We start from the raw sequence: 20,182 nt of genomic DNA on the forward strand, positions 1-20,182 counted from the left end.
TTACTATACAAATGTTTGAGACAAATTAGTGGTTGTGCTGTTTAGCAACTTCATTTTGAATCATATGGATCGCTTTATAAAGATGCCGCTGCATCACTTAAAAAAGTAGGATTGATGCACATTATAACTGCTAATGAGCTGGGTAGCTATGTTTCACTGAATTTGATTTCTGTAATTAACTCACTCCCATGGTATTACGGTATGCAATACGGCTATCTTTGTCAATATCTCTACTGCACAATATAAAAAAATGATGCCTGTCTAGAATTTGATTCCTCAATTACTGTAAATCTGGATGATAGACTTGTAATACTTTTTTTTTAAGCAGTCCACCTTGAATTGGTAGTGATTTATTATATAAAACAAGTTGATGGGAGAACTTTCCAGAAGGACAACCCTCTCTGCAGCACTCCACCAATCAGGCCTTCATCAGACCAGAGAATCGTGTGTCTCATGGTCTGAGAGTACTTTAGGTTCCTTCTAGCCACTCTACCATAAAGGCCTGATTGGTGGAGTGCTGCAGAGACGGTTGTTCTTCTGGAAGGTTCTCCCATCTCCACAGAGGAACTCTGGGGCTCGGTCAGAGTGACTATCGGGTTCGTGGTCACCTCCCTGACCAAGGCCCTTCACCCCTGATTGCTCAGTTTGGCCAGGCGCCAGCTCTAGGAAGAGTCTTTGTGTTTCATAACTTCTTCCATTAAAAAATGATGGAGGCCACTGTGTTCTTGGGGACATTCAATGCTGCAGAAATGTTTTGGTACCCTTCCCCAGATCTGTGCCTCGACACAATCCTGTCTCGGAGCTCTACGGACAATTCCTTCGACCTCATGGCTTGGTTTTTGCTTGGACATGCACTGTCAACTGTGAGACCTTACATAGACAGGTGTGTGCCTTTCCAAATCATGTCCAATCAATTGAATTTACCACAGGTGGACTCCAATCAAGTTGTAGAAACATCTCAAGGATGATCAATGGAAACAGGATGCACCTGAGCTCAATTTCCAGTCTCATAGCAAAGGGTCTGAATACTTGCTATTACTATGGTACTATGGTATTTCAGTTTTTTATGGGGTATTGTGTGTAGAGTGATGAGGAAAATGTCTTATTTAATACATTTTAGACTTCCTCTGTAACGTAACAAAATGTGGAAAAATGGAAGGGGTCTGAATACTTTCCGAATGCACTGTGCATGGTTAGGGATCAGTCTCTTGCTACAATCATAATTTCTTCCACCCTGTAAAGACAGATACATATTTGTATGACTACCAAATAAATGCAGAGCCAACCATCGATATACAGTAGGCCTTATTCTATGTGTTGAAAAACTGATATTCACCAGTTCAATTATTCCTTTCGTTCCCCTCACTAGAACATAACTGTAGCTCAGCAAGCACCATATCGTTGGCATAGTTTAAAACAAACTAGTTTCACAAAGGTCGCTCAGCCATCCCAAAATCTGTCCTAGATTCCATTCTTTAAAAAATAAAATATATATCAACATTTGCAGACAGAAATGGGTTAATGTGTAAGTTCACTTCCTTCCCGAACAAAAGCTTCTGTGTTCAGGTGTCTGTACAGTATAGTATGTAAGTATGTCGATTAGCCTTTGGTCCCTGGGATGCTTGAGTCAGATTGCTGTGCCACAGAATCACAGCACAATGCCCCTCATTGTGAGCTTGGTGCCTGTATCGCTTTCATGCACTTGCTCTCAGCCTTGATAATTTTCAGCTGGGACAATCTGATACCTCTCCATGGTATCCTGGACCTGTTAATACACTTGACTTACACACACACACACACACACACACACACACACACACACACACACACACACACACACACACACACACACACACACACACACACACACACACACACACACGACTGCACACACACCACGCTCACACACCACACACACACACACACTCTTATGGATGTCAAGTCGAGCTGCCTTATATCAATGAGTCTATTATATTGGTGTATACTGTATACTGTACTTTTGAGGCCACCGTAGCCAGATAATTTCCCATCAATACTAAGTTACAGAGTATAATGATATATACCTTACCTGCGTCCTAATCCATATCTGCCCTGGTTTATTGTGTCTTGTGAGATCAGGTTTGTGCTTGTGACACAAACTGAACACTTATGTAAAGCTGACTATTACTATTAAACTATTAAAAGGGGGGAGGGTGTTACAAAGAATGACAAAATAAAGAAAATAACTTACCTCTTATTACAATGTACTGCTGTGAGCACCCAGTATATTGTATACTGTAGTTGACTATATTGATACAATGTATATGATGGAATGGGGTGCAGGGGCATCCCCGGGAGAGTTTAACTGTTACTACCCTTAGAGTGTAGGGTAGTAACAGTTACTGCTGCAGCACACAACTCATAAAGACAACATCATAGGGTTTTATGGAACATGTTTTGTGGATCAATACAATCCAATCTCAGGAGTGCACAGAATCACAGTCAATATCAATCACGCTTCACTGTAGACATCATAGAGTGTACCCTCTCATGTTCTCTTATAGGTAACACGTGTTTTGGGGACAAGATTGAATTTGACCTTGATTTAATAATATATTCCCTTGTGCTTTTTCTGTGAATATCTGTCTTGTGAAGACTTTTACTATTGTCTGTTTACTCATCATGTACAGTACCAGTCAAAAGTTTGGACACACCTACTCATTCCAGTTTTTTTTTTAAATGATACATGGAATCATGTAGTAACCAAAAAGTGTTAAACAAAAAATATATATTTTATATTTGAGAATCTTCAAAGTAGCCACCCTTTGCCTTGATGACCGTTTTGGACACTCTTGGCATTCTCTTGACCAGCTTCATGAGGTAGTCACCTGGAAAGCTTTTCAATTAACAGGTGTGCCTTGTTAAAAGTTGATTCGTGGAATTTCTTTCCTTCTTAATGCTTATGAGCCAAACAGTTGTGTTGTGACAAGGTAGGGGGGTACACAGAAAGTAGCCCTATTTGGTAAAATAGGGCCAGATTACCAGTGATCATATAGCCTAACTCAAATTTAGATTGTTTTTTATTATTTAAATGGCCTGAACAACAAAGCATTGGCAAAGCAATTCAAGCGAAGCCAATATGCGGTGATAATGTATTGGGCCTATAGCTAACTGCACAAACTTCATTGCTACAGTGTTGTTTTAAATTGGTTAAATGTTGCATAGCCGTTTTTAAGTCATGTTAAAAAATGATCTGACCGGTAGCTTGCTTTTTGACTCAGAAAGTGATCTTGACTCAGAAAAGGTTGGTGACCACTGTTCTAGAGTTTTCCCTGTTAACACCATCAACGTTTCCCTTTACTGTGGCAATTGTGATCGAATCAACACAATATTAGCCACTTTCAATGCAACATACCTAAACAAAACAAACTATGCAAGAAATGTTGTTTTAGGCAGAAAGCATTCCCTACATTACTCATCTCATATGTATATACTGCACTCTAAACCATCTACTGCATCTTGATGTAATTATCACTAGCCACTTTAAACAATGCCACTTTTATATGTTTACATATCCTACATTACTCATCTCATATGTATATACTGTACTCTATACCATCCACTGCATCTTGCCTATGTCGTTCTATACCATCACTCATTCATATATTTTTTTATGTACATATTCTTATTCATTCCTTTACACTTGTGTGTATAAGGTAATTGTTGTGAAATTGTTAGGTTAGATTACTCGTTGGATATTACTGCATTGTCGGAACTAGAAGCACAAGCATTTCGCTACACTTGCATTAACATCTGCTAACCATGTGTATGTGACAAATAAAATTTGATTTGATTTGAGTAGGATTCTATTGCATTGACATACACTACTCAGCCCGTACTCTACACAGACCGGTATGGCCTAAATAATCAGAGCTGCAGTAGGCCTATATGCAAATAGACCATTGCCATATATGGATCTGTGCCATTTACTTTGAACTGAACTGTGTTTACAGCATGAGCGGTTCTGAGTAGATGCGCTTGTTTTGAGATCAAAGCCAGAGCTGCATGTAGCCACGTGTGCACATTTTGTTCATATCCTTTGCTAGTTAGTGAGTTGTTAGCTCAGTTATAAATCATTTGTAGTCAGCAATAGGGAAGTGATTACTTCCTACAAGAGCACAAAATGTGTACATTTCTAGATATCTTTGAAAAGCAAGTCAGGTAAAGAGCTTTTTTTGGTCTTAAAGGCACAGTATTTTGAGACAGGCTTGAATAAGCTAAGTAGCCAATAGGCAGCGGGTAGCATCATTTGTCTGATTCGCAGAGGGTAGCATAATTTGTCTGATGCTTTGTAATAATGGTATGGGAATAATAATGCATTTCATTTGGTAAAGTGGTTTCTTGCATCAAACAACACAACATGTTCAGTCACCTCCTTGTCTGAAGGACAAGTAGATAAACAGGTTAATGTCAAGCCCTGCATGTTTTTTACAAAAGTCTCATGGAATGTAGGCCTACATTGAACACCACACATTGGCTGCTACTGTAGTCTGAATGATAAAATGTTATCAGATGCATTTTCTCCATTGTTTTTGATGGTTGACCATTTTGCTAAGCCTACTTTATGATCAAATAGCCACAGTAGCCTACTTGGCCACTGTTAACACCAGAGGTGGGACCAAGTCATTGTTTTACAAGTCACAAGTAAGTCTCAAGTCTTAGCACTCAAGTCCCAAGTCAAGACAGGCAAGTCCGAGTCAAGTCTCAAGTCAAGACCGTCAAGTCTCAAGTCCTAAACTTTGAGTTTCGAGTCCTAAACAAGTCATAATGTGCTCTTCACCAAATGTAATACCATTTCATATTTTTAACAAGAGTAATAGTTAGTATTTTACCTTTACGCAAATCATGAATGCTTTTAAAAATATCTATATATTTATTACTTTCCAAATAAATGTTATATTTCCATGGAAATACATGAGTAGCCATGAGAAAGACCCCCCAATAGTGATCGACTATCGAGGATCGCTATGGGGCGCAATCGGGCGATGTAGGCTAGTACACAATCGCCCAACCTTAAAGTGGAAATTACTAACTTCAGAAGCTTTTTAAAACCTCAAATACACTAAAAGTGTTACATTTCCTGTAAAAAAATCAAATTAAAGATCCTACATCTGTATGATACATCACTAACATGATAGCAAGAATAACAGCATTGAGCATAATTGATTGTATAATGCTTTCTTTAAAATGATTACATTTTCCATTTGTGAATATGTGGAAAATATTGTAAACGTATGCAGTTGAATTGCCAACAGTATGAGATACTGTGTGAGACACAGTACAGTAATGTGACACTGCTTTTCCATTCATAGACAGGAATAGATAAAGATCAAATCTAATTGTATTTATCAGTTGCGCCGAATACAACCTTATCGTGAAATGCTTACTTACAAGCCCTCAACCAACGATGCAGTTCAAGAAAATAAACTAAAGTAAAAAATGTAATAAAAAGTAACACAATAAAATAACAATAATGAGGCTTTATACAGGGGGTACCGGTACCGAGTATTTTGGACCTAGACTTGGCGTTCCGGTACTGCTTGCCATGCGTTATCAGAGAGAACAGTGTATGACTTGGGTGACTGGAATCTTTTACAATTTTTTGGGCCTTCCTCTGACACCGCCTAGTATATAGGTCCTGGATGGCAGGAAGCTTGGCCTCAGTGATATACATGACCTAAATATACCCAATTTACAGTAAGAGCATAATTGGAACAGGGTGCCACAAAGGCCCATATATAAAGCAGAGTCATGAGCGACTGTCTGTCCGTGGGCTACTTCAACCATCAGTCAAACACAGTCCTTGGTCATAACCTTGAAGCAGAACAGTGACTGATAGCAGGTAGCGAGTGGCTTTAATAACATACTGTGGCTTATGTATTGATGAGCTCTATATGGAATTGTTAGGTTTTGTATGATCAATGTATCTCAATAGGCTCAGGCCTGGTTTGTAACAAGTATATTCATAGTACAACTTCTCAGAGTATTCAAGAGTAATGAAAGAGTTGGTTTAGAATTTATCTTCAAAACGGTTTCTGTCCGTTGGGAATTGCCCTATTTAGGTGTGAAGTATAGAATCGGAGATGGGATCAGACAACAACATAAAAGTTGATCTCAATGACACTGTAACTATACACTATACAGTATCTACATACTATAACGCCCCAATGTAATGATGCATTATACTGTATCTCTAGAGTATAGGAATTGGAACAAACATGATTATAATGTAACTAATATTATTTCATTCATATTTGAAACTACAAAACGTACACTTGTCATTATCACGGTTCCCCATTAGGATCTGTTTCTGGAAATACCTATTTGGATAAAATGCAGAAATGACTTATTTCACCTTTATTTTAAAAGGGAGTCATACTGAGATCAAGGTCTCTTTTACAGATGAGCCCTGAATTACAGAAATGACAGAAAATACACATCAAAATATAAATACAAAATGCAAGCAGAAGTTGATAACCTGATATGGTGCAATACCCAGATCGTAATGTTGTCTTTAAATGTGGTATTTAGGAGCATACAGCGTGTGGGCATTTCTGTTATTTTCACGTATGTATTATCAGTGTAGCGCCTTCGTTTTTTAAGGATGCATGACCACACACATAAAACCATAAGATGTTATTCATATTTGGATAGGCCTATTGTTCAAGTCATTTACATCATGCCAAGGGGATAAATGTAACTTTTTATATTTGCTATAATACTGTTTTTTAATGTCACAATACATGAATTCTTATCTAACACCACCCCCATTCAATCCAAACAGCACAATAAACCAATGAACTCTTATTATGTTCACGTCTTGGGCTTGACTGGAGAAAGGTGTTCAATTCCCAGCTACCTCCACTCAACAATGAGCCCCAAGGTGCAATCAAGAAAAGGCTTAGAAATGGAGATAATGGAGGACACGATGTTTTGTCATGGACGAGGTCAGTCTCTGTCTTGTGTTGTGGGATACACCATTTCATATGCATGATGGGACATAACAAAGCAAAATAAAAGGGCATGGTACCATTATAAAAGGCGAGAGGAGAACCCTGGAACCACCAGTTGGAGATACCAGAAGGCTGTGCAGTGAAGGATTGTGGCCGTTGGTGAGTAGCAAAACGTAGTTTTTTTGGTGCATGTTTTATGTAAAACATTTATGTTTACCTTTTTAAGTCCATGGTTACTTACATGGGGTCAAAAGCTACATCTACTCAAAGATATGTGATTGGTTTGTTAAAATCAATGACCTTATTACATGAATTCTATCTGTCAAGTTATTGAATTTTACATGTGAAATTTTGTTTAAACTACACTGAATACTTTTCTAAGGGAAAAGAGCAAGTTTGAAGAGTTACAGGATGTCGTCTTCAATCATCTCAGTGGTCCTAACACGGGATGGGATGTATCTCATGTAAAAATCACATAATTGAGGATATCAGAAACATACTTTGATCTCTCAGAAGCTGTGCGGGATTTTGTCTTGAGATAAAACAATCCCTAGGACATCTATGTAGGCTAGAAACACTGCTATGTCATTATTGGGGAGTTCTCTAATAAAATGATATGTGTTTCCATGTTTCAAGTGAAGTTAACATGGAACAGTTGACATGGTCTGCAGTGCTGCTCCTACTGGCTCTCTCAGTCAGAGGTAGGTTACTACTAGATCATACTTGGATAATAAAAAATACTTGGAATAGGCCATATTATGTGTGTAAACAGTACAAATACGCCTTGAATTCTAGGATGAATAAAATCCCAGTATGGTTTGGGGCAGAGTAAAAACAGTAAATAGAGTACTCTGAAAGGTAGATGCTTCTGTATGCGGCCTGTACACTTGTTTGTGTGCCTATTTGCATGCTGGCTGTAGAGTGGAAACAAAGACACAGCTAAAGGAGCTATGATTAGCCTAAGTCCGGCCCTGAATACCCATTGTATGTTACAGCATATCCTCATCATCACAGGTGTCAGGTCCAGGATCCTATGACATTTGAAGTCCCTACAGTCCAGGTTACATGATTGGACTAACATTGTTACAATCTGTAATAGCATGTGAAGTTAAGCCACGTGAAACCTGTAGCACACTAGAAACACATATGTGGTACCGTGTGACTCTGTCGACAGCTAAAAGTACGTTGTTGATGCTTTATAACAGTACGACAATTTACAGTACGCTGCCAATATCCTGCTGGTTAGTATTTGTTTGTAAAAATTTGCGCACAGTTTACAACTGTTTCAGAATTAACATTGTTTTTCTAATATTGGCCACAGAGCCTTGAAGAGCATCAGGCCTCGAACATTCCTTTTTCAGCTATCTGTTCAATTAGTGTATCCATAATGGTGTTTAATGAACACTGTAAAAAATATCGTGCTAGTTCCACTTTTAAAAATGGCCAACTTTTTGCATCAGCTTTTTGAGAATTTCCAACATGGTATATTTTTACGTATAATATATTTCCACTTTTAGTGTTTCACAAACACTATTATATATAAAGTCCAGCATAAAACAATGGCTACGATCCAACTTAATTTGAGCAAATCCAGAACTGTCATGATTATGTAGTTACTTTCATTGGTCGTGTCTTAGTGTTAAACATGGCTTTATGAACTTCATCGCTCAACATTTTCATCCACTTTAGTAGGAATTTGTTCCACTAGCACTAACAAGCTTGATGTATTTGCCTCTGTCAAGAGCGACTCACATGATCTTATTAATGGTGAGAATGGGTGCTCTCATCATTTAACGTCAATTTGCCAGACAGTTTTGATATCCATTCATCATGATCCATTACACCTCATAGCATAACAAACTGTTTGATACTAATATAGAAATGAGCTTTTCATTCTTCAAACATGCGTACAACATTGTGTAAAAGTATCGTAAAGTAAAACATTGAAAAATGACCCACAATCCTCTGAAAACAGAGCCACATGGCAAGTTGTTGGAAGAACTTAAAATTCTTAAATTAAAAGGAAATATTATGAAAATGTAAATTAAACACAATTTTCCTTGTAGTTGTTTTTACACACACATAGTTGTTGAGATTATGCATTTATCTTATGTTGAATCAAACATTTTCAGGTGAAGTGAAATAAAGTACTAATTATATTCACATAAAGATGACAACTACATTATTTATGTCAAAATAATTATATTTTCAAGTATAATTTACTAACCACCTGAATAATTTTGTATGCACAATGCACATGTAGGAATTCAGATGACTAATTCAGATTAATAACAAACTGTCCTCTCAATCTAATCCACAGAGACATTTACACAGAGAATCATCGGAGGACAAGAAGTCGAACGGTATTCTATCAAGTACCAGGCATCTATACAGTATAACAGGAACCACTACTGTGGAGCCACCCTCATTCGGCCACAGTGGGTGGTGTCTGCTGCCCACTGCTGGAGACCGTGAGTACTGACTACAATTATGGGATAGTAGTGTCACTGTTGAAGGGAATAGAAAGTGGTCAACTATCCTATTGCATAAAACAATGAGCAGATGCTTGAAGCCAACAGTCAATTACATAAAAAAATTCAAAGGGCCAGCTCGCACTTGAATGAGTAAATGTTTTGGGGGTGGGGAATAGTAGTGTATTATGTTGTAGGTTGTAACAATTCTATATGCATCCTCTCCAATTCCCCTGGACATAGTTCTTACTAGATTGGATCATGTCTGTTCCTCCTCAGGGCCCAGCTGATCCAGGTGGTTTTGAGTGAGCACAGTCTGGTCGAGGAAGAGGGCTTCGAGCAAGTGTTCAACATCTCCAAGATCTTGGTCCACTATAGCTACAACTACAAGACCTTCAACAACGACATCATGCTCATCAAGGTAAGAGACGCTCCATTCCATCCATCCCCATGAGGTAGAGACGTGCAGTGTTTCAATACCCATACAGGCATACCACTTACAATGAAGCTTGGGAAAGTGGTATGCTAGTGTAGATATTGAAACCTATCCATGTTGTTAATGTGTTTCAATATTTCAGTTAGTCTACTCACTACATAACTTCAGATACTGCTGCAGCTTAGACGTTGCACCATAACATTGACTCCGCCCCCTTTGATCCCTTCTCTGTGATTGGTCAGCATCTGATTGTGTGCCTCCTGATTGGTCAGCAGCATCTGATGTTGTGCCTTTTCTGTGGTTGTGTGTGTTCCAGCTCAGTGAGCCAGCCAAGCTCAATGCCTACGTTCAGCCTGCCCCACTGCCAGAAGACGACACCCCTGCTCTCCCAGGGTACACCACCTGTACGGTGAGCGGCTGGGGTGTCACACGTATCTACAGCTACTTCCTGTCCCCTGTGCTGCGTGCTGTGGATGTGCAGACCATTCCATACTGCCACCAGTACTACTACTGGAGGATCACAGACAACATGATGTGCGCTGGGTCTCGCTTTGGTGGCAAGGACTCCTGTCAGGTAGAGACTAGCCTAATCTTGGCTCCCAGAATCAAATATTATTTTCTTAACTTTTATTTAACCAGGGAGTCATGCTGAGACCACACTCTTAAAAAAAGGGTTCCAAAAGGGTTCTGTGTCTGTCCCCATATGAGAATCCTTTTTGGTTCCAAGTAGAACTCTTTTTGGTTCCAGGTAGAACCCTTTTGGGTTTCATTAGGAACTCTCTGTGGAAAGGGTTCTGCATGGAACGCAAAAAGGTTCTCAAAGTGTTCTCCTATGGGGACAGTCTAAGAACCATTTTAGGTTCTAGATAGCCCTGCATGAAATGATCAATACACATGAATTACACAATACATGACAGGCAAACACAAAACATGAAAAGCAGAACACATCTGTCACAAGAGCCTAGGTATAAACTGCTATGAATAATAGAGGGTGTGGGCCTTTAAAACTGGGCCAGAGCCAATGGGATAGATTTAGTTTGGATTATGGAAATGTACAGTATGGGGTTCAGATAAGGTACATTCTTAAAAACCACAACAATAGCATTTCAATGGCAGAAGAAAGTGACAAAATAAAATAAAATATCACAATTTCACAATTTAGTCGTAGAATAGAAAAACAGACACAAAACAGTGTTCTGTAAAATGTGTGATAACTAACATGACATTTACCAGATACGAGTGGTGTATTCACACTTTATATCACTAACAAAAGGACCAGAGCTTTTGTTCATCATTGTGTCTTTTGTGTTATTGTACTACAGGGCGACTCGGGCGGACCCCTTATCTGCAATGGAAACTTGGAAGGCATCGTTTCATGGGGAATCAGCTGTGCCAACCCTTACTTCCCAGGAGTCTACACTCAAGTCAGAATGTATGTCCGATGGATCGACTGGATCATCAACAGTGACAACCCCAACAACTGAATCAAGACCAATGTCCAGGAAGGGTAGCGCACACAGGGAAGAGAACAGTTCCACAATGAATTGAATAGAAGGATATAAATCACCATGAGGTAAAATAAAATACTACACTATTCCACTCCTGCTTGTCACAGTTTTAAACCATATGAACAAGAGCAGTGGCTGTGGCATCACATTAGCTGTGAGTAGAGGGCCAACATAGAGGCAATATTAGGGGAAGTAGCACAGAGATCCTACAGTATGTCATTCTGTGTGGAATAGCAATAAACCACAATTTTCTCATTAACTTAGTTAGCTTTGGACACTGACTAAATTATGTCTTTACAGATATCAGATTTAAGCATTGAGGTTCTGAGGTCGTAAGAATCTGATGATTATTAACCTTGTATTAAACCTACAAACATGATTGACAGTTCGACTTTGTTATTCTGTTGTGAAGAGAGAAAAAATGCTGTATAAACTGTTAAGACTCTTGCTTGAAATGTACTGATTCATGTTACCATACTAGAACGCATTAATTACTTTACATGTATAAGGTATGTATATTTTGGGGTCAATGAAAAGTGGATGGGAAGTAGGAATATGGAAAGACAATGTAGAAGCTTCATATTCTGTTCCATGTTTCTGAGGAGAGAGGTGAAACGCAATTGTTAGTCTCTGATAAGGCAGGCCAGCTGCGGAACTAGGGAGGAGTGAGGAATGCGTCTCGAGGTCAAATCAACAGATGAAGTGAGAAGAAACCTCTGGGAGGGGGGCCAGAGTGGCCCATCACAACGCCATTCCTACTGTAGTACTTTTTACATGTATTTTACCTTTATTTAACTAGGCAAGTCAGTTTTAAGAACAAATTATTATTTACAATGATGGCCTACCTTGTTCAAGGGCAGAACAACAGACTTTTACCTTGTCAACTCTGGGATTCAATCCAGCAACCTTTCGGTTACTGGCCCAACGCTCTAACCACTAGGCTACCTGCCGCCCCAGGTAGAATAAAGTTAAATAAAGTTAAAAAATATATATATACATATGTGCTTGTGTAATCATGCCTCGTCTTTGCAGCTGTATGACCCAGTGGGTGAATAAACTTGGTGTAACGCTGTTCCTCCTCCTCTTCATACGAAGAGGAGGAGTAGTGATTCGACCAACATGCAGCGGGTTGTGAATACATAATGAATTTATTAAGGTAAACGACGAAACACGAAAACAAACACTGGGAAGGATTACAAAATAACAAAACCGAATGTATACTGACCTAAACCATGAGTACTTACATAAAACACGAAGCACGTAGGAACAGGTACAGACTATGACAAACCGAACGAACAAACGCTACAGTCCCGTGTGGTGCAGACACAGACACGGACGACAATCACCCACAAACAAACAGTGAGAACACCCTACCTTAATATGACTCTCAATTAGAGGAAAACGCAAAACACCTGCCTCTAATTAAGAGCCATACCAGGCAACCCAAAACCAACATAGAAACAGAAAACATAGACTGCCCACCCAAACTCACGCTCTGACCATTACACACATACAAAACAACAGAAAACAGGTCAGGAACGTGACAGAACCCCCCCCTCAAGGTGCGAACGCCGGGCGCACCAGCACAAAGTCCAGGGGAGGGTCTGGGTGGGCATCTGACCACGGTGGTGGCTCAGGCTCCGGACGCTGTCCCCACACCACCATAGTCACTACCCGCTTCTGTATCCCCCTCCCAATGACCACCCTCCAACTAAAACCACCTAAATGAAGGGGCAGCACCGGGATAAGGGGCAGCACCGGGATAAGGGGCAGCACCGGGATAAGGGGCGGCAGGTCCTGGCTGAGGGACTCTGGCAGGTCCGGGCTGAGGGGCTCTGGCAGGTCCGGGCTGGGTGGCAGCTCCGGACTGAGTGGCAGCTCCTGACTGTAGGGCAGCTCCTGACTGTAGGGCAGCTCATGGCTGTAGGGCAGCTCATGACTGTAGGGCAGCTCATGACTGTAGGGCAGCTCATGACTGTAGGGCAGCTCATGACTGTAGGGCAGCTCATGACTGTAGGGCAGCTCATGACTGTGAGGCAGCTCATGACTGTAGGGCAGCTCATGACTGTAGGGCAGCTCCTGACTGGCTGGCGGCTCCTGACTGGCTGGAGGCTCTGGCAGCTCCTGACTGGCTGGCGGCTCTGGCGGCTCCTGACTGGCTGGCGGCTCTGGCGGCTCCTGACTGGCTGGCGGCTCTGGCGGCTCCTGACTGGCTGGCGGCTCTGGCGGCTCCTGACTGGCTGGCGGCTCTGGCGGCTCCTGACTGACGGACGGCTCTAGCGGCTCCTGACTGACGGACGGCTCTAATGGCTCGGGACAGACGGGCGGCTCTAATGGCTCGTGGCAGACGGATGGCTCAGAAGGCGCTGTGCAGACGGATGGCTCAGAAGGCGCTGGGCAGACAGATGGCTCAGACGGCGCTGGGCAGACAGATGGCTCAGACGGCGCTGGGCAGACAGATGGCTCAGACGGCGCTGGGCAGACAGATGGCTCAGACGGCGCTGGGCAGACAGATGGCTCAGACGGCGCTGGGCAGACAGATGGCTCAGACGGCGCTGGGCAGACAGATGGCTCAGACGGCGCTGGGCAGACAGATGGCTCAGACGGCGCTGGGCAGACAGATGGCTCAGACGGCGCTGGGCAGACAGATGGCTCAGACGGCGCTGGGCAGACAGATGGCTCAGACGGCGCTGGGCAGACAGATGGCTCAGACGGCGCTGGGCAGACAGATGGCTCAGACGGCGCTGGACAGACAGATGGCTCAGACGGAGCTGGGCAGACAGATGGCTCAGACGGAGCTGGGCAGACAGGCAGTGCAGAAGGCGTTGGGCAGACGGCCGACTCTGCCCTGCTGAGGCGCACAGTAGGCCTGGTGCGTGGTGCCGGAACTGGGGGTACCGGGATGACGGCACGCACTTCAAGGCTAGTGCGGGGAGCAGGGACAGGGCACACTGACCTCTCGAAGCGCACTATAGGCCTGGTGCGTGGTACCGGAACTGGAGGTACCGGGTTGAGGGCACGCACCTCAGGGCGAGTGCGGGGAGAAGGAACAGTGCGTACAGGGCTCTGGAGACGCACAGATGGCTTAGTGCGTGGTGCCGGAACTGGAGGCACTGTGCTGGAGACACGCACCATCGGGAGAGTGCGTGGAGGAGGAACAGGGCTCTGGAGACGCACAGGTGGCTTAGTCCGTGGTGCCGGAACTGGTGGTACTGGGCTGGGGCGAGGAGGTAGCGCCTGAAATACCGGACCGTGTAGGCGTACTGGCTCCCTTGAGCACCGAGCCTGCCCAACCTTACCTGGTTGCATGCTCCCCGTAGCCCGTCCAGTGCGGGGAGGTGGAATAACCCGCACTGGGCTGTGTTGGCGAACCGGGGACACCATGTGTAAGGCTGGTGCCATGTAAGCCGGCCCAAGGAGACGTACTGGTGGCCAGATATGTAGGGCCGGCTTCATGACATTTGGCTCAATGCCCAATCTAGCCCTACCAGTGCGGGGAGGTGGAATAACCCGCACTGGGCTATGCACATGTACAGGAGACACTGTGCGCTCTACTGCGTAACACGGTGTCTGCCCGTACTCCCGCTCTCCACGGTTAGCCTGGGAAGTGGGCGCAGGTCTCCTACCTGCCCTCGGCCCACTACCTCTTAGCCCCCCCCCAAGAAATTTTAGGGTAGCACTTGCGGGCTTCCAGCCTCGCTTCCGTGCTGCCTCCTCATAACGTCGCCTCTCCGCTTTCGCTGCCTCCAGCTCCGCCTTGGGACGGCGACACTCCTCTGGCTCTGCCCAGGGTCCTTTACCGTCCAGGATCTCTTCCCATGTCCAATCCTCCTTTTCCCACTGCTGCTGTCGTTGCTGTCCGTTAACCCGCTGCTTGATCTGGGTTTGGTGGGTGATTCTGTAACGCTGTTCCTCCTCCTCTTCATACGAAGAGGAGGAGTAGTGATTCGACCAACATGCAGCGGGTTGTGAATACATAATGAATTTATTAAGGTAAACGACGAAACACGAAAACAAACACTGGGAAGGATTACAAAATAACAAAACCGAATGTATACTGACCTAAACCATGAGTACTTACATAAAACACGAAGCACGTAGGAACAGGTACAGACTATGACAAACCGAACGAACAAACGCTACAGTCCCGTGTGGTGCAGACACAGACACGGACGACAATCACCCACAAACAAACAGTGAGAACACCCTACCTTAATATGACTCTCAATTAGAGGAAAACGCAAAACACCTGCCTCTAATTAAGAGCCATACCAGGCAACCCAAAACCAACATAGAAACAGAAAACATAGACTGCCCACCCAAACTCACGCCCTGACCATCACACACATACAAAACAACAGAAAACAGGTCAGGAACGTGACACTTGGTATGAGCTTTTTCCGTTTGAGTTTTTACTCAGTTTGTTCAGAAGCTATCAAAACCCAATCTATTATTATAGGTTTTTATTATAATGAATTAATAATCATCATACAACCACTCTATAACAATAAATACTTTATTTTTTGGTATTAGGTCTTTCTGTGTTTTTTTATTTACATTTCTACCCTCACCGCACATACATGTATCAATCAATCATAATTTACTAGTTATAAAGATTTGGTACAAGTCTGCAGGTATAATCAATAATGCATTATGATGCATGATTTTGCATAATGGATTGTAAGACTTGTCATAAGCATACGAATGAGCCATTATAATTTAAGTAACCCCTGTTTAAAAGGAAAGTCATTAGCCAGAGTAAAGTAATGATAAAGGTTGGGGTCTATTCCATTTAAAATCAGTACATTCAGGAAGTAGGAATTTCCCCCCAACCCTATATGGTAATGATCTCTTTAAAAGTCATTACACACGCTAGGCTTCCCCTAGAGAGTGGGCCAGTGCCCCTCCCACCCAGACCATGTGTGAGCTGTGGGGCTCTTAAAAACCTGCTTGTTGGGTACAGCTTTCAATCCATCCACTCTCTATTTCCACCTTTACTCTCTCCTTTTCTCTCTCAACAGACACTTACAAAGAAAGGGTTGGTATGACAGACTTCGGGATCAGTGAGTTAAGGGTAGACGGAGCAGACACAGAAGCCAGGAATCACTCGAGTGAAGAGGAAAATGAGGATTGGATTAAACCTCTTATTCACCAGTCCCAGGGGGCTAAAGAGTTTGCCTACTGCCCCTACAGTAAGTTCCGGGTGGGGGCAGCCCTGTTGGCACATGATGGGACAGTTTTTACAGGTGAGGGGCTTTCAAATAATTTAATAATAGTATAATATAACAATAAGAATAAGAATACATGGGTTGGGGGCTGATAAAAATGCTTCAATTTATTTATTTAGTATGTTGAATACTGCCGTAACTCTTCAGGTGGCTTAAAAGAACTACAGTCATGATAATTTATAACAATGTTATGCACCATGGAATAAAGAACATTTAATGGTATTCTGTTAAGGAATGGAAATAGAAAAATAACATAACAATAGAGAGAGAAATTATAAAAAATATAATAACTTTGAACATCCTTTGATGTTATAAAGTTTGTTGACAGGCCAGAGGATAAAGTCAGACAGGCCAGAGGATAAAGTCAGACAGGCCAGTGCATAAAGTAAGACAGGCCAGAGGATAAAGTCAGACAGGCCAGTGTATAAAGTCAGACAGGACAGTGGATAAAGTCAGACAGGCCAGTGGATAAAGTCAGACAGGCCAGAGGATAAAGTCAGGCAGGCCAGTGTATAAAGTCAGACAGGACAGTGTATAAAGTCAGACAGGCCAGTGGATAAAGTCAGACAGGCCAGAGGATAAAGTCAGACAGGCCAGAGGATAAAGTCAGACAGGCCAGAGGATAAAAATCAGACAGGTCAGATGATAAAGTCAGACAGGCCAGTGAATAAAGTCAGACAGGCCAGAGGATAAAGTCAGACAGGCCAGAGGATAAAAATCAGACAGGTCAGATGATAAAGTCAGACAGGCCAGAGGATAAAGTCAGACAGGCCAGTGGATAAAGTCAGACATGCCAGAGGATAAAGTCAGACAGGCCAGAGGATAAAGTCAGACAGGCCAGTGGATACAAACAGGATCTTTCTGATTCAGTATTGTTTGTGTCTGTTCTGTTGTGTCTGTTCTGCTTGAAGTCACAACCCAGACATTTTAAAGATGTCGATTTTAGGTAGATTTTCTACATTCCTGTTCAGTGCAGGTCATATGAGACATGAATATATGTGACACTAAGATTGCCCTTAGAAGCATCAAATTGAACCCTCTGAGTGTGAGTCAAGAATGATAATTGAGAGTCATTGTTTTATAGTGTTATTAAATGAAGTGATGTGTTTTGTTTTTAATGTGATGCCCTTTCAGAGATTCCAGGAACTCTTACAAATGCAGAACTTTTCTTAACAGGATGCAATGTAGAAAATGCTAGCTACAACCTTGGCCTCTGTGCAGAGAGGACCGCTATTGCAAAAGCTGTTTCCGGGGGATACAGAAGTTTTAAGGCTATTGCTATTGCCAGGTACATACTTTTTAAAACTTTGCCTTGTTTCTGAGTAAACAACGGTCAGTTGATCGATGATGTCTGAATCCCAAAAAAGTATTGATTCAGTCATCCTGTTGATTTCATCAAGTTAAGATTAGTACATACAATTATTAATGACCCCATCATAGAGTTCATTGGGTTTTGCTTCCCCTCAGAGTATGTAGATGGTTATAAACCATTCTACTATCAAAGTCATGCTGATATAAACAGTCATTTGGGTTATGTCTTAGTCTTCCTGAAACGTTCAGTAGATAATTAATAGAGAAAATACAAAAAAAATGTAATTTCTGCACAACTATACTATTATGGTCAACACTAACTATATTGGTACACACAGTACTACAAATGACCATTGAGGGTAATGTTGTTAATGACATGATTGATTTTGTAGTGACCTGGAAGACCAGTTCATCTCACCATGTGGAGGTTGCAGACAGTTCATGAGAGAGGTACATAAATGATTTATACAATTTAGATATGTGAATGAGTGCATTGATAATGGAACAAAGGTTTAATCCAGGAAACCAACATGTATGGTTGTTTTCAAATCAAAGGTACATTACACAGCCTGAACCAGTACCTGGACATGAGGAGACGAGATCTCCTCTGACATCCAGGATCCTTCAATTGAAAGTCCCATTAACCAGCTCTGCAAACGTTATAATGTCAAAATATGTTCACTACCACAAAAACATGGAGTTTCGCAGAACAGCTATCGTCATTACTGCCGTTACGCACGGTCTGTATTTCCAAAAAAGGTTAAAAAAAAGTACCTTTTTTTTGTTGACCAAGTGCCCACACGCCAAATCCACCTTCGGCACATCCAATGAAGTCACTCGGCCACGTACAGGTCGGTTGATCCAGCAGCAGAACAGTATCCCGAAAGATAATTCATAAAAATATAGTTTTATACCTAACGGCAGTAATATCGATAGTTGCTCTTCGAAACTCCATATTTTGGTGAGCACCGAACGTATTTTGACATTATAACGTTTCCAGAGCTGGTTAATGGGACTTTTATTCAAGAATCCTGGGCGTCAGAGAGTGATCTTGTCTCCTCAAACCCAGGTACTGGTTCACACACAGCCATGCATCTATAATGGAAAAATCTAAAATAATCTAATTTCCCTTTTCTTTGTAGTTTGGTGATCATTGGTCCGTCTACCTATCCAAGCCTGATGGTTCTTACAAGGAAATGACTATAGAAGACCTGCTTCCTGTGTCCTTTGGGCCCGAAGACCTGAAGAAAAAGAGATTGTTCACCACAAAGAATGGGTCATAAATGTATTCACAAGACAAGAGGCAAAACCAGAATCGTTCATAACGGCATTATAAGTCCGTGAAATGTTAGACTGCTGAGCTGGATAATGGGCTGATTTGCCAGCCAATAGGACTATACATTTTATTAGTTGAATAATGTCATTGGATATTCTTTTTCTTCTGTCTGTGCCTTTGAAATTAGGAAAATCTGTCTCAATGTGTTTTCTAACAATTGTTTGAAATGCAGTAAATTACATCAAATGATATTATGCTACACAGCTCATAATCACATTAGTATTTGTATGTGTATGATTTGCGAGTGTTTGTTTGAAGTATGAAGTATCAATGTTGAAAATGCATTTTGATGTATTACTCATTAATATTACAATATTTTAGGACATTTGTGTAAAGTTTTGATTGTGTTTAGGCCTATTTGCATCATTTGCTGACACCAATAACATTGTCATTGTCTCTTTAATTTAGAAACAGGTCAAGTTAAAAAAAAACGTCATGTGACACTAGAAGCACGTTCTCTGTGACTGTTCCAGTTTGTTTACATAACTATTCGTCCTTGTGTTGTGTAACGTTGGGAAGGTAGTTTCCTGTTTGGGGGTGGAAGGGCATCAAGCGAGACGGTGGATGTGGTTGGAAGAGCGCGCTTGTTTGAAATGGAAAAGCGTCGCGCTAGCTTTTGATAAAGAAGAACATCAAGACGAAGCAGGTGCTTTATAAGTGGGATGCAGTGTTGAGTAGTTGATCTAGAAGTGTTGGAGAGACTACAGAAAGATAGGGAGGGTGTTGATCCATCTGATTTGTTTAAGAGACGTCTGGATTTTATTTATTTAATGTTTATTTATTTAACCTTTATTTAACTAGGCAAGTCAGTTAAGAACAAATTCTTATTTACAATGACGGCCAAACCCGGACGACGCTGGGCCAATTGTGCGCTGCCTCATGGGGCTCCCAATCACGGCC

The 20,182-nt window shown here is 41.9% G+C and overlaps 2 protein-coding genes across 3 annotated transcripts; both read left to right on the forward strand.

Moving 5' to 3' along the window:
* Positions 1–5,953: 5,953 nt before the first annotated feature.
* On the forward strand, positions 5,954–12,358 carry LOC129829800 (trypsin I-P1). Its single transcript, XM_055891725.1, has 5 exons — positions 5,954–7,693; positions 9,313–9,463; positions 9,743–9,884; positions 10,216–10,473; positions 11,222–12,358. The coding sequence occupies exons 1-5, from the start codon at positions 7,609–7,611 to the stop codon at positions 11,381–11,383; spliced, it is 798 nt and encodes a 265-aa protein (XP_055747700.1). The 5' UTR covers positions 5,954–7,608; the 3' UTR covers positions 11,384–12,358.
* Positions 12,359–16,306: 3,948 nt separating this feature from the next.
* LOC129829806 (cytidine deaminase-like) lies at positions 16,307–19,734 on the forward strand. Of its 2 annotated transcripts, none has more exons than XM_055891734.1 (4): positions 16,307–16,653; positions 17,812–17,923; positions 18,339–18,396; positions 19,089–19,734. In XM_055891734.1, the coding sequence occupies exons 1-4, from the start codon at positions 16,452–16,454 to the stop codon at positions 19,227–19,229; spliced, it is 513 nt and encodes a 170-aa protein (XP_055747709.1). In that variant the 5' UTR covers positions 16,307–16,451; the 3' UTR covers positions 19,230–19,734. The 2 variants fall into 2 exon arrangements, with proteins under 2 accessions (XP_055747709.1, XP_055747710.1); XM_055891735.1 differs by having other exon boundaries at positions 16,307–16,599.
* The last annotated feature ends 448 nt before the right edge of the window (positions 19,735–20,182 follow it).

This window comes from Salvelinus fontinalis, chromosome 31 (genome assembly GCF_029448725.1).
Source record: "Salvelinus fontinalis isolate EN_2023a chromosome 31, ASM2944872v1, whole genome shotgun sequence".
Taxonomy (NCBI): Eukaryota; Metazoa; Chordata; class Actinopteri; order Salmoniformes; family Salmonidae; genus Salvelinus; species Salvelinus fontinalis.